The sequence below is a fragment of the Chelonia mydas genome, chromosome 1 (genome assembly GCF_015237465.2).
Source record: "Chelonia mydas isolate rCheMyd1 chromosome 1, rCheMyd1.pri.v2, whole genome shotgun sequence".
NCBI classification, from domain to species: Eukaryota; Metazoa; Chordata; order Testudines; family Cheloniidae; genus Chelonia; species Chelonia mydas.
This window is the reverse complement of record NC_057849.1, coordinates 137,636,879-137,662,352: the sequence shown is the minus strand read 5'-3', so window position 1 is coordinate 137,662,352 and position 25,474 is coordinate 137,636,879. Positions and strand designations below refer to the sequence as shown.

The 25,474-nt window shown below is 41.8% G+C and overlaps 1 protein-coding gene across 10 annotated transcripts in view; it reads left to right on the top strand.

The window, feature by feature from the left end:
* Positions 1-25,474, top strand: part of SH3KBP1 (SH3 domain containing kinase binding protein 1) — a 352,898-nt gene that overhangs the window by 97,237 nt on the left and 230,187 nt on the right. For 2 of the 10 annotated variants that reach the window (XM_043537957.1, XM_043537956.1), the window contains exon 3: positions 749-907. The exons of the other annotated variants lie outside the window; for them this stretch is intronic. In XM_043537957.1, coding sequence (XP_043393892.1) covers positions 749-907 — 159 coding nt within the window. The remainder of the gene's footprint in view (positions 1-748; positions 908-25,474) is intronic. 10 annotated transcript variants of the gene reach the window in all.

Sequence of the window (25,474 nt, the reverse complement as noted above, 5' to 3'; positions counted from 1 at the left end):
GCCCCAATGCCCTGCCCCGAACCTCCTCCCATATCCAAACGCCACCCAAAATAATTAAAAAGAAGGGGAGGTCTAACTGAGAGACCCTTCCATTGGTAAGTATAACTCTGTTAACCGGAATTTTGACTAACTGGCATCCCCCATTCTCCCAACATGCCGGATAACAAAGCTTTTACTGTATTTTGTGTCCTTGTAAACAATACATGCACCCTTCTTGTGCTGATCTTTCTGAAGAAAAACCAGCATGACTGTGATGGAGACTAATAGAATTTTGTCTTTTTTGTGTGTGTGTGTGTTCTGGGTGAATTATGAGGAAACTTGTTCATTGTGTAGTATACTATACACAGCCATTTCTTCCTGGTTTGTCGGTGGGTATTTAGAACACTGGTGGAGTAACCCTGGTTCATCAGTCACTACCTCTCAGCATCCAGGCTACCAGGGACTGATTCTGCACTCACTACAACTTTTCACGGTCTCTGTACCCAGTTAACTGCATGGTTGGTTCTAAATATAGTTTATGTTCGCACACCATGGGGTTAAAACTCTTAATAACCATGGGAGTTAACAGTGTTTGACCCCTGGCCTGTTACCAATTCAACATTCTGTTTAAGCTGTGTGGTTGGATCCCATAATTGAGTGGGTGTAAGGAATTGGATTGGCCTTTCTCCCTCCCAGCTCTCTGTGCAGTAGGACAGCCTAAAATGCATTTCCCCATGTGCCCTGGTGATTCTGTGTTCACATTTTACAGGCACTCTGTTCCCTAATGAGGTCTGATGGAAGAGCTACACATGAATTCCCTACATTCGCAGATGCAAACATGGCCGCAGATGTATACCTGGCTGTGAAGTTAGAAGAGCTGTTGTATGGACACAGCCTGGCCTTCAATACTTGTAACTTGACTTTGAAGGTACAGCCCCATCAGGATTAAGAAATGATCTCTTGGGGGATGGTTCCTTCAGACCATAGTTCCTCAATAATGTGAGGTGGCATCTGCCATGAGGGAGGGAGATGGGTAAGGAATCCCCTCAGGATCTCAATTTTTGCTAGAACCGTGGCTGCTAATTGTGGACTTGATGCTGTTCTGCCTATGGAAGCACTTCAAATCTCTGCTTCCGGTGCCTCTGCTGTTCTTCAGCAGAGGGTGTGGTAGCAGGGGTAGGTCTGCTCCCTTAATTTAGATGAAAATTAAGTTATGAATTGACGCTTCGGTTTTGCCTTGCCTTTTTGTTTACTAAAAGCCTTCATTAAAGTTTAACCGATCTTAAAAGAGAAAAAAAACGCTGTTCTGCTTCCTTCTAATTTTCTATCTGCTTTGTTAAATTGGGACTCTCAGCTGAACTGGCTGCTACAGGTCACTCAAAAGTGTCTGCTTCCAAAATTGCCAGTTAAGTGGTTGGGAGAGGGTAAATTTCTTGTCTAAGGAGGTGTATTTTTAAAACCTGAGAAACTGCAGTACAAACCAAAATCACAGTGCAAGTTGACTGATACAACCGATGTAGCTGTGAGGAAAGAAGCATGTAATGTTGTGTGTACATTTACATTACATTATGCATTCATCAGTGAGTTAATAGGTAGGCTGTATCAGACAATATTAACAGTGTGAACATCTATAATCCTTCCATTTTTGCTTTTAATTGTTTTTACATTTCATTCCAGTGGCTGATGACAAACACTAATTATAATTTGTAGGTACTGTATTTCATATCTGTTGAAAACAGTGATATTACTTTTATTGAAGGAGAGGATGCTATAAAAACTTGTTTATTTAATCATACAACTTAGAAGTTTGAAAATGTAGAATGTACTAGTTTGCTTGAAACAATCTAACTAGATGGGCTTTGTGTGGCTGTCGCATACATGGCAAATTACATGCTGAAGTAAACAATGCATGAAAATAGAAATAATAAAATTGATATAGGCCTGTGGGTGGAAAAATAGTACAATTACAGAATTTTCATGGCCTGGAGCAACAGCAATAAGTAGCATAGCAACAGTTGCTAGGTAAGGCCTGTTCTCCGTCTCTAGGTCATTTTTGAGGAGAGATGTGGTTAGTTGACGTAGCCATAACGAAAAAAGGGGAACATTTGACAGCACTAGGATATATGTGGCCAGTTCACTGGTGGTCTGTGGTTCTCACTGTACTAACTCACTGAATTTTTGGTATCACAGTTGTAAAGTGTCATTTTATAGAAATGTACTTTGCATCAAACACAGGATAAGCTTTGTGTAGTCTTACTGATAAGGTAACATTTTGCTTATGCTAATACCGCATATTGCTAACATAATGGAAAAGTGTAATTTTTCTGTCACTTATCCTTCATACCATTCAGAGTTTACTCTTAAGCATTGTGTGTCCATGTCTGCATGGTCTTTGAAACTGATTATTTTTACCAGATAATGTAGACACGAACATTAATTAGCTAGTGCTGTGTTTTTGTAATCTTTCATGAGGAGGGACTTCATGTCATTTCCATATTGTATTTTATTATAGAGAGCGCATACTGAGGCAGAGACAGAACAGCTCCCAAGTTAATTTCTTTAGTGAACAACCTGTCAAACAAAAAATGTTTATAATACCATTGTAACCTCTTCCAGTTGTTCTGCTACTGATGCTCCCAGACCCAGTCGCTTCCTAGAGCTTCACTGCATTCACACTTCCTGTGTGTCTGGGTACCCAGACTAAGGCTTCCAGTAGCCTTTTAAATGGCAGCTATTATGGTCCCCAAATTTCCAATTTAATCAGATGGCAAATCCTGCATACAGTTGCCGTGGGTTTCTGGGAAAATTCTGTGGTGTCTACCCTGACTCTCGGGCAACTCATTTGTTCTGACAGCCTGTGCTGTTAGTGACTCAGAATTCATAAACTTGCTTTCCCCAGCGGTGGTAACCGTAGTACTCTTCACTCTAGTCTCTACTGACAGTATTAGGGTGTGGCTTCAAGTTCCTTCCAAATGCTGCAATGCCAAAATGCATCAGACTGAGTCCTCTTTATCCAGTGGTTTTCTGGTCCCGCTGCTCCTTCGCAGAGTCTTGATCTTCACCATTATGGAATATGTAGAACAGGCTATGGTGCTCTGATGGTTTAGACTGCTGATTGGTAGGCTTTCTGACTCGTCTTTTGGTCCCCTCTCATATCATAACAGGACTTGGAACTGGACTGACGTTGGTCTGATTATTCATTGCCACCCTCTCCCGGGGTCCAGTTAATGATTTACTATGTCGGAATAATAATTTTCCCTGGCCCTCATCTGAGATACTATTTGTTATGGAACTGGCAGATGTCTCTGGCAGACTGTTTCCCTTTTCCTTTTGGACATACCACATATCACTTGAAGGTGTGCTTGTTTCTAGATGGAGCTAGTGCAGGTCTGTCTACGCTAGCTGGGAACGACACCCCCAGCTTGAAGCGTGCACATGCCCGTGCTTGAGGCCAGCCCTTGCCGCAGGCAGTGCTGCTGCAGCCATGCTGCTGTTGTTACTCAGGCTAGCTTTGATCTAAAATAGATCAAAGCTAGCGTGGGTTATGCTCACAGTTGCTGCAATCACACTTCTTGTTTGCAGTGTAGACATAGCCTAAGTGTGCAAAATAGCTATCAAAAATTGTCCTAAAAAACCCAGTATTTGAACTTAATTATAGCATCTATAGAGCAAATACAAGCAGCTTCCTGAATACTTGCAGAGAGCTTCCTCTAAAGAGCCTAGAGTAGAGCTGCCTGACATCACCATTCATTGACAGATTTATATAATTTTTCTTTTATTTAAATCTGTTTATAAGGCACTTAATTGCAAACTGCAATACTAAATAAAAACCTGCTTTGTGTCATTCAAGAACCACCCATACCATACATTAACTTGTCTTTGTTTTCCTCAGATACACATGGGCATTCTAATCCAGCATAATATACATTTCCATACATATTTGTTTAGAATTTCTACTTCTATTCCTGTGTGGAAAGATGCTTGTGTGTGCACAGAACTGATATTTGCTTTCATTTAGTTATTCAGACTTCCTGATGGATAAGTTACACCTCAAGATATTTTATTTTGAGAGTCCCAAATCCCTAGTCCCAAATCCCTGCATTGTCCAAGAAATACTGGGTCAAAATACTACTCCTTTGAAGAGAATAAGCATGGTTTTTCATATGACCATAGCTCTACACTTGTTCTCGTGGCTATTTTCAAGTATATGTGGATGTGAAGTTTCTGTGATATTTAATTACAAAATACCACTTTCAAGGATAAGCCATGTAAACTTTGTTTTAGCAAGATTGCAGTCAGTCACATACTTTTACTCACTCACTGCATTTCCTTCATATTTTTATGCATTTGCACTAAAGTTTGTCTATTTTTCCTTTCCCTATGTTATGGTCCATAATTTACAAAACTATTTGGCTTGATTTCCCACATAACACTTATGCATAGGCTTGTATGCAGTATAGTTGTAGCCATGTTCCCATGTCCCAGTATATTAGAGACAAGGCAGGTGAGGTAATATCTCTGTTGAAGAGCTGTGTGTAACTCAAAAGCTTGTCTCTCTCACCAGCAGAAATTGGTCCAATAAAACACATTACCTCACGCACCTTGTGTCTCTATACGTAGGTTTGGCAGAATTAAATATTTTTATAACAGATATTGGTTTATTTTTATGCAATTCTTAGATTTTTATTGATTTTTTTTTTTTAATTCATAGATTCCAAGGCCAGCAGGGTCCATTGTGATCATCTAGTCTGACCTCCTGTATAACACAGGCCACAGACCTTCTCCAAGATAATTCCTAGAACAAATTTTCAGTTCCGTGAAATCATGGGTGTTAAGCACTTTTTAAAGATATTTATCTATTTAAATTTTAACAGTTGTGGGAAATTAATAGGGGTGTCAGACAATAATTGTTTAATGACTGTAGATGTTCCGAGTCAAAAAGTGAAAGCTTTATAAGTGATAAAACACAAATTGTCAGCATTGCATGTCAAAATATACAAAATAATTTTCCTCAAATCAAACTCTAAGGTCTTAAGCAGATTTTTCTTTCTTTACCTATTTGTAAATTTCAACTATCATTGATGGAAGTATTTCTTCATTGGGGGGGATGTGCGTGCGTGCGTGCGTATGGTGAAATCAATGTTTACTGACATTTGCTGATAAAAATCTAATTCTTCCAAGCTTACTTATAACGACTGACGAGAGTGAGTGTTGGAGAGTGAAGAGGCTATTAAAAAGTAAGCTATGTCAACTGTCATCCATTGCTATCTAGGAAGGACTTAGGACAGGAATACCATGCTTTTTATAGACTATGCTGAACAGTGATTTATACTTGGTGATTATCAAAGGGACTAACCAAAACATTTTTTTAAAAAAATCAAGTATGCAGTTCAATATATTTAAAAAAGTTTGAAATCTGTCCACTGTGCAATATTAAAAATCCTGACTCCTATAAATATAGCATTAAAGTTGAGAACGTTGTAAGATCAAATGGTAGCCAATTGATTCTTGCATGTTGTTTACTCCGAATTTTTAGAAATGAAAGATTTTATTTTGTGAGTTAAATTCTTCTCTATTTAAGTGCTGTTTTAATTAAGTTATTTAAACAAACAGCTTTGTGTGAGGCTTTTCAATCCTGTCCCTCAGTTATTGTCTTGAATAGTATGCCTGCTGGATGTGTTTTCATTGAAAATTACTATCGTGTATCAAAATGATCCTGAGACCAAGCTAAAGTAAGTCATGGAACCCTAATTTCAGAATTCATTCCGTTTGCCGAGAGCTTTTCCTTTGAATAGTTACACTGCTCTTATGCCCATTACTGTTCTGAAACAATAGGTGAATATTCAAGTCTTTCTCTGTACAGCAAGCTAAATTCTGCGCTCACATACTCCAGTGTAAATCAGGAATAATGCTACTGAAATCAGTGGAGTTATTCCTAATTTACAACAGTGTAAATTAGACCAAAAACTTACCCGCAACATCTAAAGAATAGTGTACCAGAATTACACACTATTACACACTTATTTCAAGAATTCTTTCTATTTGAGTTAAATAGTTAGTGACCATCAATTTGACAACTATCATGAAATTGACTTTGAAGGACCACCGTAGTAACTTCTAGGAAAGCATATTTTCAGCTGTGATATCAAGAATGATATCCAGTGGCCAGGTAAACCAGTTCTTGATGATAATACGCCATGGATAATCCATAATAATAAACTAGTTATAGGATTTTAGGGGTTTTTGCAGTTTTATACTGAGAGGAGCTGCACACGTTGGGTAACTCCTTCTATTACTTTACGTAAGAAAAGTGAGCCCTGCATGTGTTCCTTAGGCCTTTCATAGGAAAAACGCATTGAACCAGCTCTGCTGGAAAAATGAATATCCTTTTTACTCCAAAGAAACAAACCTAGAAGTGTATTTCTCTGGTTCTTAGAATAAACCCCCCAAATTCTAGGAAAGGTCAGCTTTGCCTCCATGCATGACACCAGCTTTTACTAGTATAATACTGTTTTGTCACCATCTTTATAACTATTGTTGCTGGGATATGTATTTTAGTGGTGGAACCCAGGAATGGATGCATTAAAACCACAGCACCAAAGAAATCAAACCACTCCTTCTTTCCATCAACGCAGTGTATTGAGTGTCAATAGAAAATAAACTCTGTGTGTTTGTGATTTAGGTTAGAAATCTATGTACTGAAGATATTTCTAGAAAATGTGCCTGTTATGTGGTTGATCTTTTTACAGAAGGTTTCTGGTCATAAATAGATTGAAATTAAAAACTACATTGGAACCAGCTCAGCAGTTCATGTTCAATCAACAAATTGGAATCAGATGTAGAAGTTAGCTTGCTTCTCCACACCAGGCAACAGGGATAGGTGTCCTTTTTATTGTTTAATAGAAACTCCTGTGCTGGTGCAGGATGCCCAGCCTAGAGAGAGTTACATCAGCTCTCCTAGCCATCGCAGTGAGGAGGGTTTGGTAAAAGTAAAAAGAAAGGGAGAGAATCCTCAGTGAGCTGGGAGGGATTATAAAGTGCTTACTGGTGTGCAGACCAAGCAAGGAATATATTATACTGAGGTGTGTCACTAGTCAAATACAGTACGTGACAATTTATTTACGCAATCTGATATGACAATTCCATGGTTCTTCGAAATTCCACGCTGAACTGTGAAATCAGTGATGTGTCCTCTTGCAGTTATGAAAACTCCTAGGGAGCAAAAGAGTTGGACTTTTTTTTTTTAATCAATTCCAAGAAAACATATATGCACTGAAGTTCTTCCAACCCCCGATGGATAGGTTAGAGACCTGATGAGGTGGTAGATTGGAATGAGCCTGTAAAAACTGTGACTCCCATTTAATATTTGTACCCACCTTAAACCCATAGACCACGCTTCATTTTTTCCCTGTTTTTAGGGATACCAAATAAACTAATGTTTGGAACAGCCAGTGGAAGGAAACATCTAAAGGAGAGAGCTATGCCCTGCAGCTCCTGAAAGGCAACAGGTGGCTTACACACTGGCCTCAGACTTCTCTCTAGCCATGGAATAGTAAAAGCGACATTATAACACAGCCTTCCTACACAAGAAACTATATATTTATAGCCAGCAAAAGGTGAAGGGAAAAGAAAAAATAAATGGGATGGGAGGGAAAGCACTTTCCACATGGAGTGTAGCTGTGGGAGGGGCTAGCCACTCAGAGTATGTATCTAGCATCTCGGCTCGGTACATACTTGGGGCAGGTAGCCCCTCCTGCCACTCTCGCTGCTGCGGCTACACTCTGATTTTTAGTGGGACAGCTTGATTAGAGCTGGTGTGCTGCTACGGCTGTGCTGCCATTGCTACTCAATCTAACTTTGATATGTCTACATGTTCTTCAGTCACACCTCCTGATTGCAGTAGGCATACCCTTAGTTTAGGGGTCTGGCCAGAACACAACAGTGAGATAAGGTTTATTTAGCCTAGGAAAGTGAATGGTGCTTTAAAATGGGTTAGGTAACGAGTTTAATTAACATAAACACCATTTAGCGGAGAGTCATTTCCAAAAAGGAACTAGCTGCCCGTTATCAAGCATGGAGAAGAGTTGTAGGTCTAGAAGTTTGATCCCAACCAGTAACATATTTGAAAGAGCTACTCATTTGCCCAATCTAGATGAGTCCCTAGCAGACATCAGTGCTGTGGCAGAGGGGTTCATATGCTCTAGCAGCATCCTTTTGAGTCTGACAGTATCATTAGTCTCTTCACTCCCTGGTCTGTCTTCCAACAGCAATGAATGATAAACCATGCCTTTCCCTATTCTCTCTGAGGTCATTGGCTCTCCATGGTGGGCTAATGTTTAAGGCTGTGTCTATACGATAATGTTGTACTGCTTTAACTGTACCATCTAGTTAAAGTGGCACAGCCCCCCTTGCGTGGAGTCAGTGTAACGATGCTTACTGCTCCAGCCATTCCCACATGGCAGTGGGAATATCAGTATTGGTATAAGTCACCTTTTTACAGGTATAACTGACTCCACCCTAGAGGGTTGTGCCATATTTTACTAGACTGGTAGGTGGTGGGAGCAGAATGGTATGCGGCGTTGGTGTCCAGAGGATAATAGACTGGACGTTCAAATGTTAACAAAATGGGGTGTGTAAATTGCTAGCCTGAATTGGGACAGAGCAGAGCTTGTGGAGCGCAGAGCAGAGTCCTTGTGTTGCAAGCAGCTGGGGAGGGTTTCTTCCGGTGTGCACAGACAAGACTCCTTTCTGCTGTGAGAAGGTGGTATCAAACCCCAGTTAATCCTGAAAAGTGTCACACCATCTCCACCATTTCCAAGGCCAAATTCAGTGATTGAATAAGCAGATACAACTCCCTTCAATGTAAATAGGTCTTGCACTCATACAGGATGTGGTTGAGTTTGTTCCCCAGTGAATATCATATATATGTATGTTACAGTCATTTGCAAATCTATTGAACGTCTGATTGGTGTAAATTACAGTACTTTGGCCACTTAAACCTATCCTGTGACCAAATTATAAGCACTGTTTATGTCTGTATTGAATCTGACCTCTATTTCTTAAAGAATTTTCCCTTAACTCTCCGATCTCATCAGCTGACTATATCCATGTACTTAGTTCCCCCAAGACTGACAATTTCTCTGTCTCCACCCTACCATTCTACACATGTGGGAATGACTTTTACTTGTAATCTCTCTGAGAAGTAGTCCATTTGGAATGGCTGTGTTGAGTGAATGGTAATGTCTCGCTGATAACTGTCCTTGAAGAACGGAAAGAAACAATAGCTCAAGCAGAAGAGACAGTGTTGTGGACTGTAGCAGCCAGTGGCTTAGCTTTCTGTCAGATTCAGATGCAGCTTTAGTTTCTCCTTGTTGCGGGTTGTGTAGTAATTAGAAAAACTCCATCCCTTCTGGGAAAGCAGAAGCTCCAGGGAAGCACTAAGCTAAAGCCAAACAGTCTCCTCTCTCTTCCCCTGCACCCCTTCCCCCCGCCCGAAGTCTTCCCTGGATCCCAAGGCTTCTCACTGGCGGCTGTGCCCAACTGCCACATTGATATGGTAGAGAGGTGAAAGGAGCGTCTGTCTTCCCTCTCTCAGAAGCTCAGGGCCTTGGATCCCTGAAGGAAGCAGGTTCCCAGTTCAGTCCTCAGATCAACTCTGCGGCTCTGCTCAAAGCCCCTTTTTTCATCCCTCTTCAAATTTCTTGTCAATCCCATGGATTCAGCTTCTCCTCAAACTGCCTGCCATCTAGGTCCTTCCATTGAGAGACCAGAGCAGCTGCGCTCTGCATTCATGCTTTCTCTAGTCTGTGCCTGGGTCTGTCGCTTACCGAGAAAAAGGATGTGTTGTATGTCTGCACTATTTCCCAGTATATTGAGGCCAAGCTTCTGTCAGTCCTGAGAACAACAGGCCTTGTCAGGACCAGTATTTAAAATTTAGCATGTGTTAGCTGACACACAATATGTTTAAAATTCTAAGGTAGACAAGGCGCATGCTGCCTTAAACGTGCTAAGCTGGTTGAGTCAAAACCAACACCATGGATCACAAATGGTAGCAACTCTGTTGGAGTGCTAGCCAGCTTTTGTTGAAAGAAACAAAAATTTTAAACTCGGAACACCAGGAGATACTGTTAGCATTCTTTAAGTAGGTTTTTAGATATGGCACATTCAGGTGTTTTAAACCCCAGCATCTATACCGCTGCAGTTTTTGTAACTGCTGATGTCTTCTTAAGTGCCCATCTTTACAAGCACATGAGACTTTTAAAAATTCCATGTACTGTAGCAACAGCTGGCAGCTTGAAGTTCAGACTTCAAAGCAACACAAGCATGAGTTGTAGATCAAAGTGGCTGTTACAGACAGAGATTTAGTGGCTTATCTTAACTTTTTGCATTCTGGTAGCCATTTTGGACTCCTACTTTGGTTTGATTAGAATTGATCTAATCAAGAAAAACTGTAATCGGATATTCAAATAATTTAACCAGACAATTCTGGCTAACGCTGGAGAGAGAGGGGAGATAGTTTCGTACTATGTATTGTTTACATAGTAAAAAGTCAGTCACAGGTATATATGTTGCATTTTTCTTGTATGATGTGATTTAGTGGCCTTTATTATTGTGTTTGTCAATAGCAACCCTCTCTTTCTCCATTATTCTTAAGTTATTTCAGGATGACTGTTTGTGGCTAATTTCCAAGGGCCAAATATATCCTTCCTTCTAATTAAGATTGATTTAGTACATGACTAGACCTATTGAATTCAATGGGACAACCTGTGGATATGGGTTAGAGAAGCTGTGCTTCCAAGTTCTCCTATACTTGATCCATACCACAAAGGAGAGGATACTTCCTTCTGTTGTGAGAGAGATTGCCCCCTACCCTCAGAGATGCATGTATTTATATAAATCATTCCAGCTTTTTTTGTAGCGTGAATACTCTCTGTATTCTTTTTACTTTTTAATATATATTTTAAGGAGACAACTGTACTTTTAGGATAGAATGTTCTAGCAGGAGGAAAACTGATATCAACATGCAAAAGTTAGTCCGATAAAAGATATTACCTCACCTACCCATTCATTTTCCCTGTTGTTCTGAGAGCTTCACAAGTTGACATTTAGCAGAATGAAGGCCCAGTTCTGCAGCTACTTCACACACAATTATTCGAGGCTCCATACTTAAGGTTACATTTAGATTTTTCACTATAAGCTTTAATTGACCTGCATTCAGACAGATGGATGGGCTTTTCTTCTGATTCTGGATAGCCCAGCTGGTTTTTGTTAAATGTGCAGCTTTACCTACTATTCATTAAAAGCCCATAATGAAACTTCAGGCTGAGCAGTACAGCCAACTTTGTGGCTCCAGGAACCTCGATTTTTCTACTTACTAACTCTGAACCAGTAGCATCAGTCAATGAATACTGTATTAAAGCAATTTCAACAGGGCAGTACAGTAACTCCAGGAGTTCCCTTATCCTTGTTAAAGGACTTGGACTCTGTATGATCAAGCAGCACTGTTGCACCATCCCTTCTGCCTATTTTCTATCCTCAACCCACATCCTTAAATCCTCCCCTCTGTTCAGTCTATGCAAGATTGTGGCAAGGTGCTATTCCAGAGCATGTCCCCCTCATGATACGGCATGGCCTTGTAGGCACACTGCCCTCTGTTCCCTCTTGCTTCTCCAAAATAACTTGTTCACAGCCCAGAGCACACAAAGTAATATTTCATCTTGCTGGGGTCCAGTTTATTAAGTCTTCATAAAAATCCAATCTACTTTGGCCCATCAGACCCAAACCTTTTCCCATGGTTAAAAGATTCCATAGCCTGCCTTCCTGGGGCTGTGCACTGCTTCCCCCGTGGGTTAAGGGATTCCACAGACCCCCTTTGTGGGGCAATGTAGTGGTTCAAGCTGGCATCCCCCAGGCCAGGTTCCAGCCCTGCTTTACAGAGCCTCTCTCCCAGAGTCCACTAACTGATGGGTTTTTATCCTATTCAGGAGATAGTTCCCTGATTAATACCTGGCTCCCATTCCTCAGCTTGTCTGCTGCTCCCTTAAGGGGCATATTATGGAACAGGTTGGCTGGCCCCCAGACCCACAACTCCTTAAAGGGGCTGGACCATCTTGTTACAAAGATGTTACTGACATTGTCAAAGAAGCAATTGACAAGATTCTTCATGGTCTTATACTTCCCCCTCCCTAAAGGCACTCTTGTGGTTTTAATACCAGTGATTTCCATTCACACTGGCATTGCACCAGTAAACAATGTCACCTTGGAGGACCGTACAGAGGTTAGCCTTTCTTTGAAACAAGTCTTATCCAAATGGTGGTGGTTATGCATGTGCAACTTCTTGTGTGTGGACATGAGATCTGTTCTGGATGTGCTGGGTGACCATGTAATGGTTAGCGTACTGCGTTTCTCTAGCGCAGGCAAGGCTTAAATAGGTCCTCTTGTTTGAAGTTTAAAACAAAACATTTTTTTTTTTTTTTTGGAGAGGGGAAAGACCCAACTTGTCGCAGAAGACTTTTAAAAACAAGAAATTTACACTGCTGTGATATCCCTCGATGTTTGTGCCAAGTTTCATACTGGTGTTGTAAGAGGGAGTTCTGAATAAGTATAGGATTGAGAAACTGAGGTGAGAAATTTCCATGTGACATATTACTTCAAAGGTAACATGCCAATCGCATTTGTAAACATTGAATAATTCTGGATCTTGACCTCCTCCTCCTCCTCTTCCTCCTCAGTCTGAGATGTGTAGGTTGCACCTTTCTTCCTACAAATACTGAAGGCAGGTCTGACATGCCCCTGAGGCTCTGGGGCATGGCCACCGCCTTTCTAGTCTTACGCCTTATTCTCAGCAAGTTTGGAGCAGGAGTGAGCAAGATCTTTCTTCCTACTCACTCTTCTCCCTTCAGAGACTATAAAACATAAAGGGCACGCTTCTGAACAGATCAACCCACTGGTCTTCTGTCTGCCTGTTCCCCTTTCCCCAACCATGGCAGAGTAGACAGAATGGAGTAAGCTTAAGGACACGAGATGCTCCATCTGTGACTAGACCTCAGGAAGGACACTGAGTTCAGCCATCTCTGCTCCCAGCCAGTGTGCCTTCCCTCTGCCTGAAGAGAGGGACTCAGAGGCTGGAAGGGTTATTGCTGGTAACTCTGCATTACTCCACGTCAGTCAAGACTTTTCTCTGAGATGCCTCCTTGAAGGGTAAGTGCTCTCTACTCTTGGGACTCAGCAGATTGGCTGTCCTCATCGATCAAGAGGTCTTCAGGGTTAAGTCAAAGACTTCCTATGAATCCCCCATCCTACCTCTAAAGAGAAATGCTCCATGATCCCACACCCAGTTCCTTATGTGGATAATTAGAAACCTTGCCAGTGACTCAGAAGCTTTTCTGACTACTTTATTTCCAAAGAAGATGATCTGTTTTCTGGGATATACTCTTGAATGTCAATTATATATGGGATATGAGTGTTAGGGACTTCAGCAGTAGGTTGAGACCCAAAAGGACACACTAGATTTTATTTATTTATTTACTTATTTATAAAAGAGGCCAGAAGGTATGTTTCCTAGCCCCAGAGCCTCAGGGAATAGCCTGAATTGCATCTGGTCTGTGCAGGAAGAGGTGCAGATGAAATGTCTTGGATTGAAAGAGAGAGGAAGTGGGGAAACAAATTTTCCATTATGACATATAAAAGAACTTTATTGTTTGTGGAACCTGATTTTTCTGAGGTGCTGAGCACCTGCAACTTCCATTAACTTCCTGTTGGAGTTGCGGGTGCTCAGCACTTGTGAAATCAGGGCTGTAACATCAATGTCTATGAACTTGGCAGGTGGTTTCCAGCAATATTTATAAAAAGACCTTTAGGCCTAGACTGTCAGATCTCAGAAGGAATAGTGTTAAATTCTAATCTCTGATTTACAAGTCTGGCAGCATACCCTGCTCGCATGGAGTGTGATTTGAATAATAATGTGTCTTCTCCTAATCTCATTTAACCCTGATTTAATCCAGGATTTTATTGCATTAATGCTTGCCAACTTTAATAGAGCTGGTGATGTAAACAAACATTCCTGTAATTGTCTTTCTAGGAAGATATTTTCATGACACTTTTTTTTTTAAGAGGGTAAAAACGCAACTTTTGTGAGAAGACGCCTTAAAACACAGGGAACTGGATTTTGACCTTGTCTGCATCTTGCAATCAATGGGATTTCACAGTTTGTTTTATGTTTTTGGTAGATACAGTGGACTTTCCTTCGTTGTCTTCATAATCAAAGGCTGTAAAGGCTTGGATTATTGGGTTAATAGAGTGACATACATTTGAAGGCAGCTCTGTCAAGGAACAATAAGCTTTTACCAATATGTGTAATTTGTGGCATAAAAAGGTTTAGGCAAGGCTTTGTGCTCTGATATAAAAAAAGAATTATGTGAGTAGAGACTGGGAATTTGTGTATATTTTTCTGGACTGGAGAAGGAAATGAATGTTTGGGCTGTCACTGTGGCATTTTTTAAAAACAGTGGCTGAAATAAAAACTTCAGTATTTCAAAGTTGAAGTGTTTTTGTTTTGCATAGGGATTTTACTTTATTTTTTCCCTTCACTGAAGATCATTTGGAGACGAAAAATCCTTTCACCAATAAATAAATAAATAACTCTTTCCCATGGTTCTAAACTGAGGACTCAAGGCACTGGATGACTCTGTTACTGCTCTCATTAGAAAATCCTGCTATTAAGGATTGCCTGGTGTGTTGAGAGGATTCTGCACAGAGAATTTGTGCTTCTTGTCGCTCACTGAACCTGCATGTATCATAGGCAATGCTTTATGCCTTGTTTAATGCATTATACTTTACCATAATGTCTGCAATTTCTTGTTTCTAAGAATGTTATTTTTCCATATCCGTTTACCTACTTCAGATTGTGTGATTGTGAAAAGAGGGAGGAAGAACAAAGATGCAGCCTTTTAAATTAATGATTTCAAGAAGCATCTTGAATATCAGCGAGAGAGCCTTTGCTATGCTCTCAGCATAAATATTTATACTAGACTAAATAGAAGAACTGACTTTTTCGGGTGATCTTCCTTTTATTCATGTCTCAGAAAAGTAATATCTTGTGTGTGAGGGAAGCACAATTATATACACCTATTCTTATAAACGCATAATTCTGTTTTTCTCTATATAAAGAACAATCTTATACTTTCTAAGCAGGTAATGGTGGTTTAACTCTTTTGGAGAAAAATGGGGCCTCCAATGCACTATTGTTGCTATTCAGGAGCTTGAATAGACATACAGAAATAGCACAATGGGGTCTGTTTCCTTTCTTTCTGCTATGATAGGACAGAGAACTGGCTGGTAGATAGAACTTTCAGTGCCCCTCCACAGCTGTCACAATCAGGGCAGGGTGTATGTGGGGGTGTGGCTGTTGTCAGACCCAATGGGTCACTGAAACTGTATAGAGCCTTTTCTGTGTTGCTGTGATCATGGTGAGGGAGAGAGTGCTTCGACTCAGTGGCAGTTGAAAGCCTCACAGTCTCTCCAGTGCCATGAAGGTTATGGGGAGGGAGAGAGACAGGGGCTTCTCTACTGCTGTTAGACTATTTGATGACAGGAGAGCTGGTTGCAATCAGCCTCCCCAAGATAATGCTTGCTGCACCAAAGCTTGGTGCCACTCTACTCTCTGTATGTTAAATGGAACAAATCCTTGGTTGAGGATTAAAAACTAGGAATGAGTACTGGAGACAACATTGCTGGGCTAGCAGGCGACTCTGCTGTAGTACAAAGTACATCACTCGTAGTTTCTGCTTCATCTCCAGCCTACCCAAACCCTTTGCAATCTCACTGTTTGTGCCTTTGTAAGATATTATTTTCAGTCTCATGATTTTGTATTTCTGAAAATTTTCTATAAATTTGCATTAGGACCAAACTTGTCTTCATTTTTAAGGCCTTTCATGGCCTATCCTTTTGCTACCGATCATTTGTAATGCACTATGAGAAGTTGACTCCCACCTCTACTCTGCCAACAATGTCCACCTTCATCACCTATTTATTAAATTGACAAAGAAGCACCTTTCTGCTTTTTCCCATGATGCCTCTTACACAAGGGAGGCTCTTCCTATAAACATCCACAAACATGGGTGGCAGGTATAATAGGCAGGAGGAGGCTGTGCCTCTCCAAACAGCCTGGCTTGGCCCTGCCCACGCTATGCCCCCAGCCCCCCATCTGAGGTTCCCGGTGCTCTTCTGTGGCCCTGCCGCCAGGACTCGAGGTGACTGGCACCAGTGCTGCGCTGCCCACCCAGCACTCAGGGGCTGGGGTTCGCTGCTGCCGTGCCACCGGGTGCTCTGGGTCTGCGGGTTGCCCATGCGGCCCAGGCCTGGGGCCGCAGTGGGGGTTCTCTGGGCTCCTGCAGGGGAGGGGCAGAAGAGAAGGGGAGGGGCTGGGGGATAGTCCCCCAAAGGCCGGTTCACTGGCCACCCATATCCACAGTATCCTCAGTATTCTCTGTCACATCCCTCCTTAAAACTCGCCTTTTCCATGATGCCTAGAAAAACTTGACAAGGGTTATTCAGCTGGTATTTTGTGACCACTGCTTTCATCCTGACCAATTTTGTGTCATTGTTTCGCTGTGTTTCCCTATAAAGGGACCTGAAATAGAATAACAGAGCTGAACTTCCCCACTCTTTTGAAATGGGTGAAGATTGGGTCCAGAACTGCACCTTGTGACTTAGACTAATCTCTTTAGTTAAATACATAGATTACACATTGTTTCTGTTTTTTTTTCCCCATTTGTTGTTTTACTTCTCATTTTGAGTCTTGACAGGGCACACATTTTAAAGATCTTTAGCATGTATTTGAATGTCGTAATCTATCTGTCTTCTTGTAATGTGGCTCATCAACATCATATCCCTCCAGAGAACCTAAATCTCAATAGGTAAATGGTCTGATTTTTTTTCACCCTACTTCTCTAAGGCAGTTGGAGCTGTTTATTTCCTTCCTCCTCCTCTCTCTCTGCTGTTCGCCTTTTGCCCCTTCTCTCTCCCCCACCGCCCTTCACCTTTCTTCTCTTCTTGGCTGTTTTTAGTTGCAGCTAATAATCTAAATTGAAGAAGTGCATTGAATAGTTTTCTCTGAATGGAAGGGTTGAGAGCTATGCTTATTGCCTAGAGCAGGAACCACTACTGAAAAGCAACACACAGGAGGGGAAAAAAGTCTATCATGCTTCTATAAAATAGAGCTGAGGGATTACTTAGGATCTATGGAGTTTATTATTATATTTTAAATATTTACAGTAATTTACCTTTCTAAATATACAAGGCAGTTTACATACATAGTTCCTATTCTGAAGTTCTTTAGGATGAGACCAGCGTATACAAGATGCAACACAGCTGTTTCAGAAAAGGGAAAATGTAGGGCTTATTGATTAGGAGGGATTGCTTGAAGATGAGATTTAAGAAGACATAAAGGAGGTGCTAAGTCGACAGTGGGAAAAGCAAGAGAGCAAGAAGAAATTGAGAGGTAGGCAGACTAAGATTTATGTAGGGCTTTGGAGAGGAAGGTGAGGTGCTTGAATTTGATGTAGAAACCGCCGTTGGGGTTCAAACCTCAGCAGGATGTGACATGGTCAGAGTGCTTCAGCACCTGGGTCCATGGGAAGGTTTGAGTAGGGAATGTTTAATACATGCAGGAGTCTACAGCAATGGTTCAGCAATCTTTATTCACTGTAAAATATGCCACCTATTGGAGTTTATTTCCTCTTATTCTTTCATGCCAGCTGCCATTTTCTTAATATGTAATCACTTTGACAGGAAAATACAATACAGAAACCACCTATATTTGCACTAAATCTAAATTGTTTATATTAATGTCTGACATGGCTTTGTTCCAGAGGCCTATGCATTTCCGCAAAACTCATTACTGCTTCTCAACTACTCATTTATGCCCTGATATTGCAGTGATCTTAGGTCAACGCATGATAGGTTATAAAATATCTATTAGGAGTAATGGAGTATAGATGACAAACCTTTCAACTTTACTACGGCCATCAGTCTAACAACAGTTGTAGGGCTTCACACACATCTGTGCAATCAAGCAAACAGCACTGTCAACAAATGATGGATGGGGTCCAGTAATTTCTTTGCACCAGAGGAAGAAAGTGAGACAAAAAGCAGTGAGGTGAGTTCAGGCAGAAAGGGAGTTCCCTGCAAAAAGAAGCCCTCTAAGGCCCTGATCTTTAGATGTTGTGAGCATTCCCACTGAAAACAATGGAGCTACTCTCAGAAGGGAAGGTTCAGCATGTGCATAATTCTTTGCAGGATTAGGGCCTCCAGTAGATGGAGATCATGTGAGCCGCTGAAATAGGCTATGTGCAGGACTCTGAAAGCAACATACACAAATCAAATAACTCAGTGAGATGTTTAGAAGGCTGTGGTTTAGAAATAAGTCAATAGCCAAAAAGGACGGCTGGAGTTATCTGCTGAAGTTTTGATTAGTAGAAGTCCTAGGGGAAACCAGGAGACTGATAAGTTGTTGTGTCCCCCTCTAGTGGCTGATGTACATAAGAGCCTACTGCTATTAGGACTAGCTAATGGAGTTCCTCCTTTATCTCACACTCAATCTGTGCTTTTGGTGCCTGGCCCCTAGTTCCGTCCTTTCAGACAATGCCTTGTGATTGGTTGTTATATGTCTGTTTAATAATGTAGAATAAATATAAAATTAGATAATTGAAGTTAGCTTAAGTTTGTAAAGAAAGACCGTAACTAGCAAATAAAAGATAGGACTTGAGAATAATGAGTTATAAGGCCAGAAGGAATGGAGTAGGAAGGATATCTGGTTCAGGAATAACTAATGAAATAAGGCAGAGTTTCTTAAAAAAACCAAAACAAAACAAAACAAGAAAACCCTCTGACCAATAGGGGTGATTGCAGATGGTTTTAAATAAGACAAAGTGAATCCGAATTAGAAGACGCCACCCCACATACCAGTGCTATATTAAAAATTAGGACCCATATAAACCCCAGTGCAGTGGAAAAACTGTTTGATCAGCAAGAAGGAGGGGAGAAAATAGGGTTTATTGCTAAGGCTGCGAGTTTGTCATGAAAGTTATGGATTCCGTGACTTCTTCAGCGGCCAGTGCGCCTGGCTCAGGGGCAGCTCAGGCAGCCCCTGTGCCACTTGCACTGGCCGTTGCCCGCTGCTGGGGCAGTCTCAGGCCAATGCCCCCCAATCCCACCAGCAGCAGAGTTTGGGTGTGGGAGCGGGCAGGGATTGGGGCATGGGATGGAGTGAGGTGGGCTCTGGGCAGTGCTTACCTGGGGGGGGCTCCCTGGAAGCGGTGACATCACCCTCGCTCAGCTCCTAGGCAGAGGCCTGGCCAGGCAACTCTGCACGCTGCCTCCGCCTGCAGGCATCACCCCTGCAGTTCCCATTGGCCAGGGTTCACGGGTGATGGGAGCTGCAAAGCCAGTGCTCTGGGCGGGTGGAGGCAGCCCACAGAGCTGTCTAGCCACACCTCCCCCTAGGAGCTGAGTGAGGGGGAATGTCACCGTTTCTGGGGAGCACCCCAAGTAAGTGCTGCCCAGCACCTGCCTCACCCCGTCCCATGCCCCAACCCCTGCCCCTTCCCACACCTAAACTCTCCTGCTGCTCCGGGGGGCAGGGGGAACGGGGACAGGAGGTGTGGAGCCAGGTAGGGAGCCTGCTGGCTCTGCACACGCCCCTCCAGCACGAGTGGGGGTCCTGAGCCGCCCGTCGCCACCCGCCCCCCCCTCAGCACCAGCGGGGGTCCCGGGCCATGCACCATCATCTCCCTCTCCAAGCATCCGCGGGGTCCCCGGGCAGCCCTCCCTCCTCCCCCCCCCCCCCCCCCCCCCCCCCCCGCAAGTCTTAGTCAAGGGTATATAGTACAAGTCATGACCGTGATTTTTTTTTTTTAACTGTCCATGACTTTTACTAAAAATACCCATGACTAAACATAGCCTCATTTATTGCTAATACCTGCCTGACTGAGTTGGAGTTGACCAATATGGTTCTAAGCACCCATGGGTTTGACCCATGTGTAAGTATCTTGATGATATGGTTATAAATGTTTTGTTAGTGTCTGGATGTAGTAAATTGCATTTAGGCTTTTTAGGGGTGTTTAGAGTAATTGTATAAATGCCATTTGACCTTTGGATTTAATAAAAGAATTTATGGTAAAATTAGTGTTGTGATAATACCATAAACAGTGATAATCCCAACACATAATAAAGGAGACACAAAGTCCAGTTAATCCTGAAGGATTTTGTGGAGAGTGGACAGCAGAGGCCAATGGGTTTCTGTATATCCCTGCAGGGGTTTGCTACTTCACTGTTTTACTTCACCTTTATATCCTTGTCCTTGAGCGCTGCATGTCCCTTTTAAATGCAGCCATCATCTTTCTAACTGGATAACGTTCTCATTGGTGCCAAAGCTGATCTTCAGTTGACAGGGGTGTTGATGTTGACTAGTACAAGAGACTTGCAGCAGAAATACTGTGAGGTTTGATGTAAAAATACGTTTTAAATCATGCTTTGTTTTAAATTGTAGATAACAATTTGGAGGAAATAACAATAGAAGTTGTATCTCTTAAAATATACACAATCGGTTTAGGAGTATGAGAGACAGGAGAAGAGTTACATTCTTCATATCAGAGGGGTTAAGATGTTTCTATTATCCTATTCTGATAATTAGAATGTGTTGCATGCCATCCCTCTAGGCTTCTGATTCTGTATTCTTATTACTATTACCGTATTTGGCTTCAAGCAATGTACAGGTAGGCAGTTGGTTTTTGAGTTGTAAAATGTCTCATTACTTCTTAACTTGCCTCTGCTTTTTACTGTTTGTTGTTTTTTTGTTTGTTTTCAAAAGCTTTGTGACTGCATATAGATTAATTTGATTACATTCTGGGAGGAAGGGAGTTAAAGAATCAGTTTTCCTTTTTCAAGCCTTGGATAAATTATCTTGGTCTGTGACAATAATTTGCACATACATTTGCAGAGCTTCCTACAGCTTTGAGAAATGAAAATGACCTACTGTCTGGAACCTTTCATCTTCAAATTAGCACAGAACAGCTTTTTGTGTTGCAGTGGTTGCTGTGGAAACCTTGCAGCAATTTACTCAATTGTTTTTAGTCCATTTACACAGTGAGGATTGTAAATGCATTGTTGGAAGAATCAATTGAGTAAGTTCTTAAAATGTTCATTTAATAAAAATGGCAGAACTTCCCTCTAGTGAGAATGGTAAACTAATAAATTGAAGTAGTATTAGGAGTAATCACAAAAATACTACTGAGACCCCTCTCCCCTTAGTGCTAGACTTTTTAAACATACAATTTAGAAAAAAATTAATACCGCTGGGGTGACTTTCGGATTTTGTTTCTAATACCTCTGAGCAGATTTTTCTCAGGGTCTTGGTGGTGGTTTACTACTTTCCCCTGACAAGTATTAGCTGTAACTATGGTGACAGAACTGATTTGAGCACTTCTGTTAGGGGGCTTATTCCTTCACCCACTTACTTCCCTGGTCCTTCTCGCATGAACAGAGAGCAACAATATCCAAAGTCCAAAGGTGCAAACAATTCAATGTTTATTGGGGTGAACTTCCAGCAAGCATGATTCCAGTTTCCTTCCTTAGTATCCTCCTTCCCAGCTCTGACACCACAGAGTCTTACACCTGTGTCCTTGTTCCCATTCCTGCCGTTAGCCAAACATGATTCCAATTTCCCCAGCCCCATTCCCTGTTCCCATTTCCCCCCTTAGCAAAACATGATTCCAATTTCCCCACCCCCATTCCCTGTTCCCATTTCACACACCCACTCCCACCCACTCACTTCCTGATTGACTGCAGACTATATAGTAAAACTTGAGTTCTGCTTAGCTATACCTTAACCAATCATTTTCCTGAAATTTAACTAACCAATCCTAACATATTGTAACATGATTATGTAACCAATTATACGCCACCACCTTAATTAGTTTACACCCAGCAAAATTAATTATACAGCAGACAGGAACAATCACAGAACCAGACAGAGATTATACAGACAAACAATAGCAAAGTGGGAACTATAATGACAAAACAATACAGAAGTGAGGATTTCACATCCCAGCTATTGATAAGTGAGTTCTTGCCATGCTATCAAACTAAGTTTCCTTTTACATTTTCTAGGCACTTCCCTTTCTCTGGAGGTGATAGGCACTATCAGGACAGGACTGTATTCCTAACAGCCCAATAGCACCTTCTTTCAATGTGACTAGTTTGGAATGTGAGGCGGTGACTGTTGGCTTCCCAGCTTATGGCTGTCTCTGCTGCTTAGCCAAAGGCCTTAGCCTAAGCACAGGGCCTCAGACTGTCACGGTAAGAGAAGGCCCTTACACCGGCAGACAGTGATTTTGATTTTTTTGTACCTCTATAACTAGCCAAGTGCTAAGAATACACCTAAATTCTTAGAGTATAGGCCTTTACAGACAGGCCTGAATATCTATATCCTAACAACTTCCTCTGTATTAGAGGAAATATTTTGGTAGAGGGGACTATATGCAGACACAGTAGTTAGACTTCAAGGGCAGTGAGAGAGCAGATTCTGAAAGCAAAGCTATATATATTAATACAAATAGAAATAAAAAAAAAATACAAAAAAATTAGGTTTGCTAAAGGCTTTTTTTGTGTGTGCACAAATTAGCAACCCTATTATTTAACACCACTAGCAGAATTTGCTAATTATATGCAGACTGGATAAATGTCATCAGTATACAGTAGAACCTCAGAGTTAGGAACACCAGAGTTACAAACTGACCAGTCAACCACATATCTCATTTGGAACCGGAAATACACAATCAGGCAGCAAGAGTTTAAAAAAAAAAATTGGCGTGTTAAGGAAACCGTTTTTGTGCTTGTTTAATTTAAATTAAGATGATTATAAGCAACATTTTTCTTTTGCATAGTAAAGTTTCAAAGCTGTATTAAGTCAAAGTCCAGTTGTAAACTTTTGAAAGAACAACCGTAACGTTTTGTTGAGAGTTACAAACATTTCAGGGTTACAAACAACCTCCATTCCCCAGGTGTTCGTAACTATGAGGTTCTACTGTAATTAATAATTCTTGAAAGATTAAGAAAAGATGAAAGATTGCATTCAAGAAGGTTTTTATTTTATTTATTTATTTATTTTTGCTTAAATCCTCTTACATGTTGATACAGCTGTCAAATAGGATAGTCATGAAGCTTTATATACTAACTTTTGCTTTATTATATGGGTAGGGTGACCGTACATCCCGTTTTGGCCGGAACAGTCCCTTTTTTTTAAGCTCTGTCCCAGGCTCTGATTTGCCCCAAACCAATATCACCCTCATAAGTTTTTATCCAGAATCCTCTGCCTCTTTGGGGAAGCAATATTTTAAAAGTTATTTAGAATACAAATAAATCTCCGCTGTGACTTGAGCCAAACTGATGCGCCAGAGAAAGTCATTTGTACATGCTCAGTTTGACTGGAGCTTTGTTGTAAGCCAGGGTGTTTGCAGGCAGCCTGACATCAGAGTAACTGATTTCAGAGTAACAGCCGTGTTAGTCTGTATTCGTAAAAAGAAAAGGAGTACTTGTGGCACCTTAGAGACTAACCAGTTTATCTGAGCATGAGCTTTCGTGAGCTACAGCTCACTTCATCAGATGCATAGCATATCGTGGAAACTGCAGAAGACATTATATACACACAGAGACCATGAAACAAAACTTCCTCCCACCTCACTCCCCCGCTGGCAACAGCTTATCTAAAGTGATCCTCAAGTAGAGCCATTTCCAGCACAAATCCAGGTTTTCTCACCCTTCCCCCCCCCCCCCCCCACACACACACATACAAACTCACTCTCCTGCTGGCAACAGCCCATCCCCCTTTGAAACCCCTCTTTATAATGCGCATGATAATCAAGGTGGGTCACCTCCAGCACTAATCCAGGTTTTCTCACCCCCCCCCCCACACCCCCCCCTTTTTCCAAAAACCACACACACAAACTCATTCTCCTGCTGGCAACAGCTCATCTTACAATGTGCACAGCAATAATCCAAGTTTAACCAGAACGTCTTGGGGGGGGGTTTTGCAGGAAAAAAACAAGGGGAGACAGGCTACCTTGCATAATGACTTAGCCACTCCCAGTCTCTATTCAAGCCCAAATTAATAGTATCCAATTTGCAAATGAATTCCAATTCAGCAGTTTCTCGCTGGAGTCTGGATTTGAAGTTTTTTTGCTTTAAGATAGCGACCCTCATGTCTGTGATTGCGTGACCAGAGAGATTGAAGTGTTCTCCGACTGGTTTATGAATGTTATAATTCTTGACATCTGATTTGTGTCCATTTATTCTTTTACGTAGAGACTGTCCAGTTTGACCAATGTACATGGCAGAGGGGCATTGCTGGCACATGATGGCATATATCACATTGGTGGATGTGCAGGTGAACGAGCCTCTGATAGTGTGGCTGATGTTGTTAGGCCCTGTGATGGTGTCCCCTGAATAGATATGTGGGCACAGTTGGCAACGGGCTTTGTTGCAAGGATAGGTTCCTGGGCTAGTGGTTCTGTTGTGTGGTATGTGGTTGTTGGTGAGTATTCGCTTCAGGTTGGGGGGCTGTCTGTAGGCAAGGAGTAACTGAGTGACTCAAGGTAATATGGTGAAGTCATTGAACCCAAGCAGTACCCAGGGAGTGTGAGTATGAGTCCTGCTCTCCACAGTTTGTTGAGAATGTGTGGTGTGGACATTACTCTCTGCTGACATTGTAAAGGGGCTTCTTTTGGAAGTTTTGCCCCGAGAACAAAGCTGCTGATTTAAGAGCTGATGTTTCAAGTGCACGTACACCAGGTTGTTTTGAAAAGTGCTATGCCTCATCCGTGCCTGGGGCAAGGTTTTGTGGTGCTAGTTTGGGGTCATTTGGTTCAGGTGTTCCTTTGATCAGCTGTTCTCAAACTGTGGGTTGGGACCCGAAAGTGAGTCGGGACCCTGTTTTAATGGGGTTACCAGGGCTGGCTTAGACTTGCTGGGGCCCAGGGCTAAAGCCTGAGCCCCACCATGCAGGGCTGAAGCCCTTGGGCCCCCTTCCTGGGGCTGAAGCCCCTGGGCTTTGTCCCCCACCCAGGGTGATGGGACTCGGGCGGGCTCCTGGGCTTTGTCCCCCCACCCAGGGTGATGGGACTCGGGACTCTGGGATTGTGTAGTAATTTTGTTGTCAGAAGTGGGTCACGGTGCAATGAAGTTTGAGAACCCCTGCCTTAGATACACAGCATTCAACTTTCAGAATAAGAGATTTCTTCCTCTACTTCTGGACATCTTTGCTGGAGTCCTTAGAAACACAGACTCAAGAGGTAGTGAATATATTATTGGTATGAGACATGAAAATGCCATTTCTATTCATGTGATGCCAAGAAAACAGTTTTTTTTTTAAAATAGGTAGAGTGTGTGAGAGAGTGCCATTCATCTCTTCTATAGTCCCTTTTTCATTAGTTTAACTCAA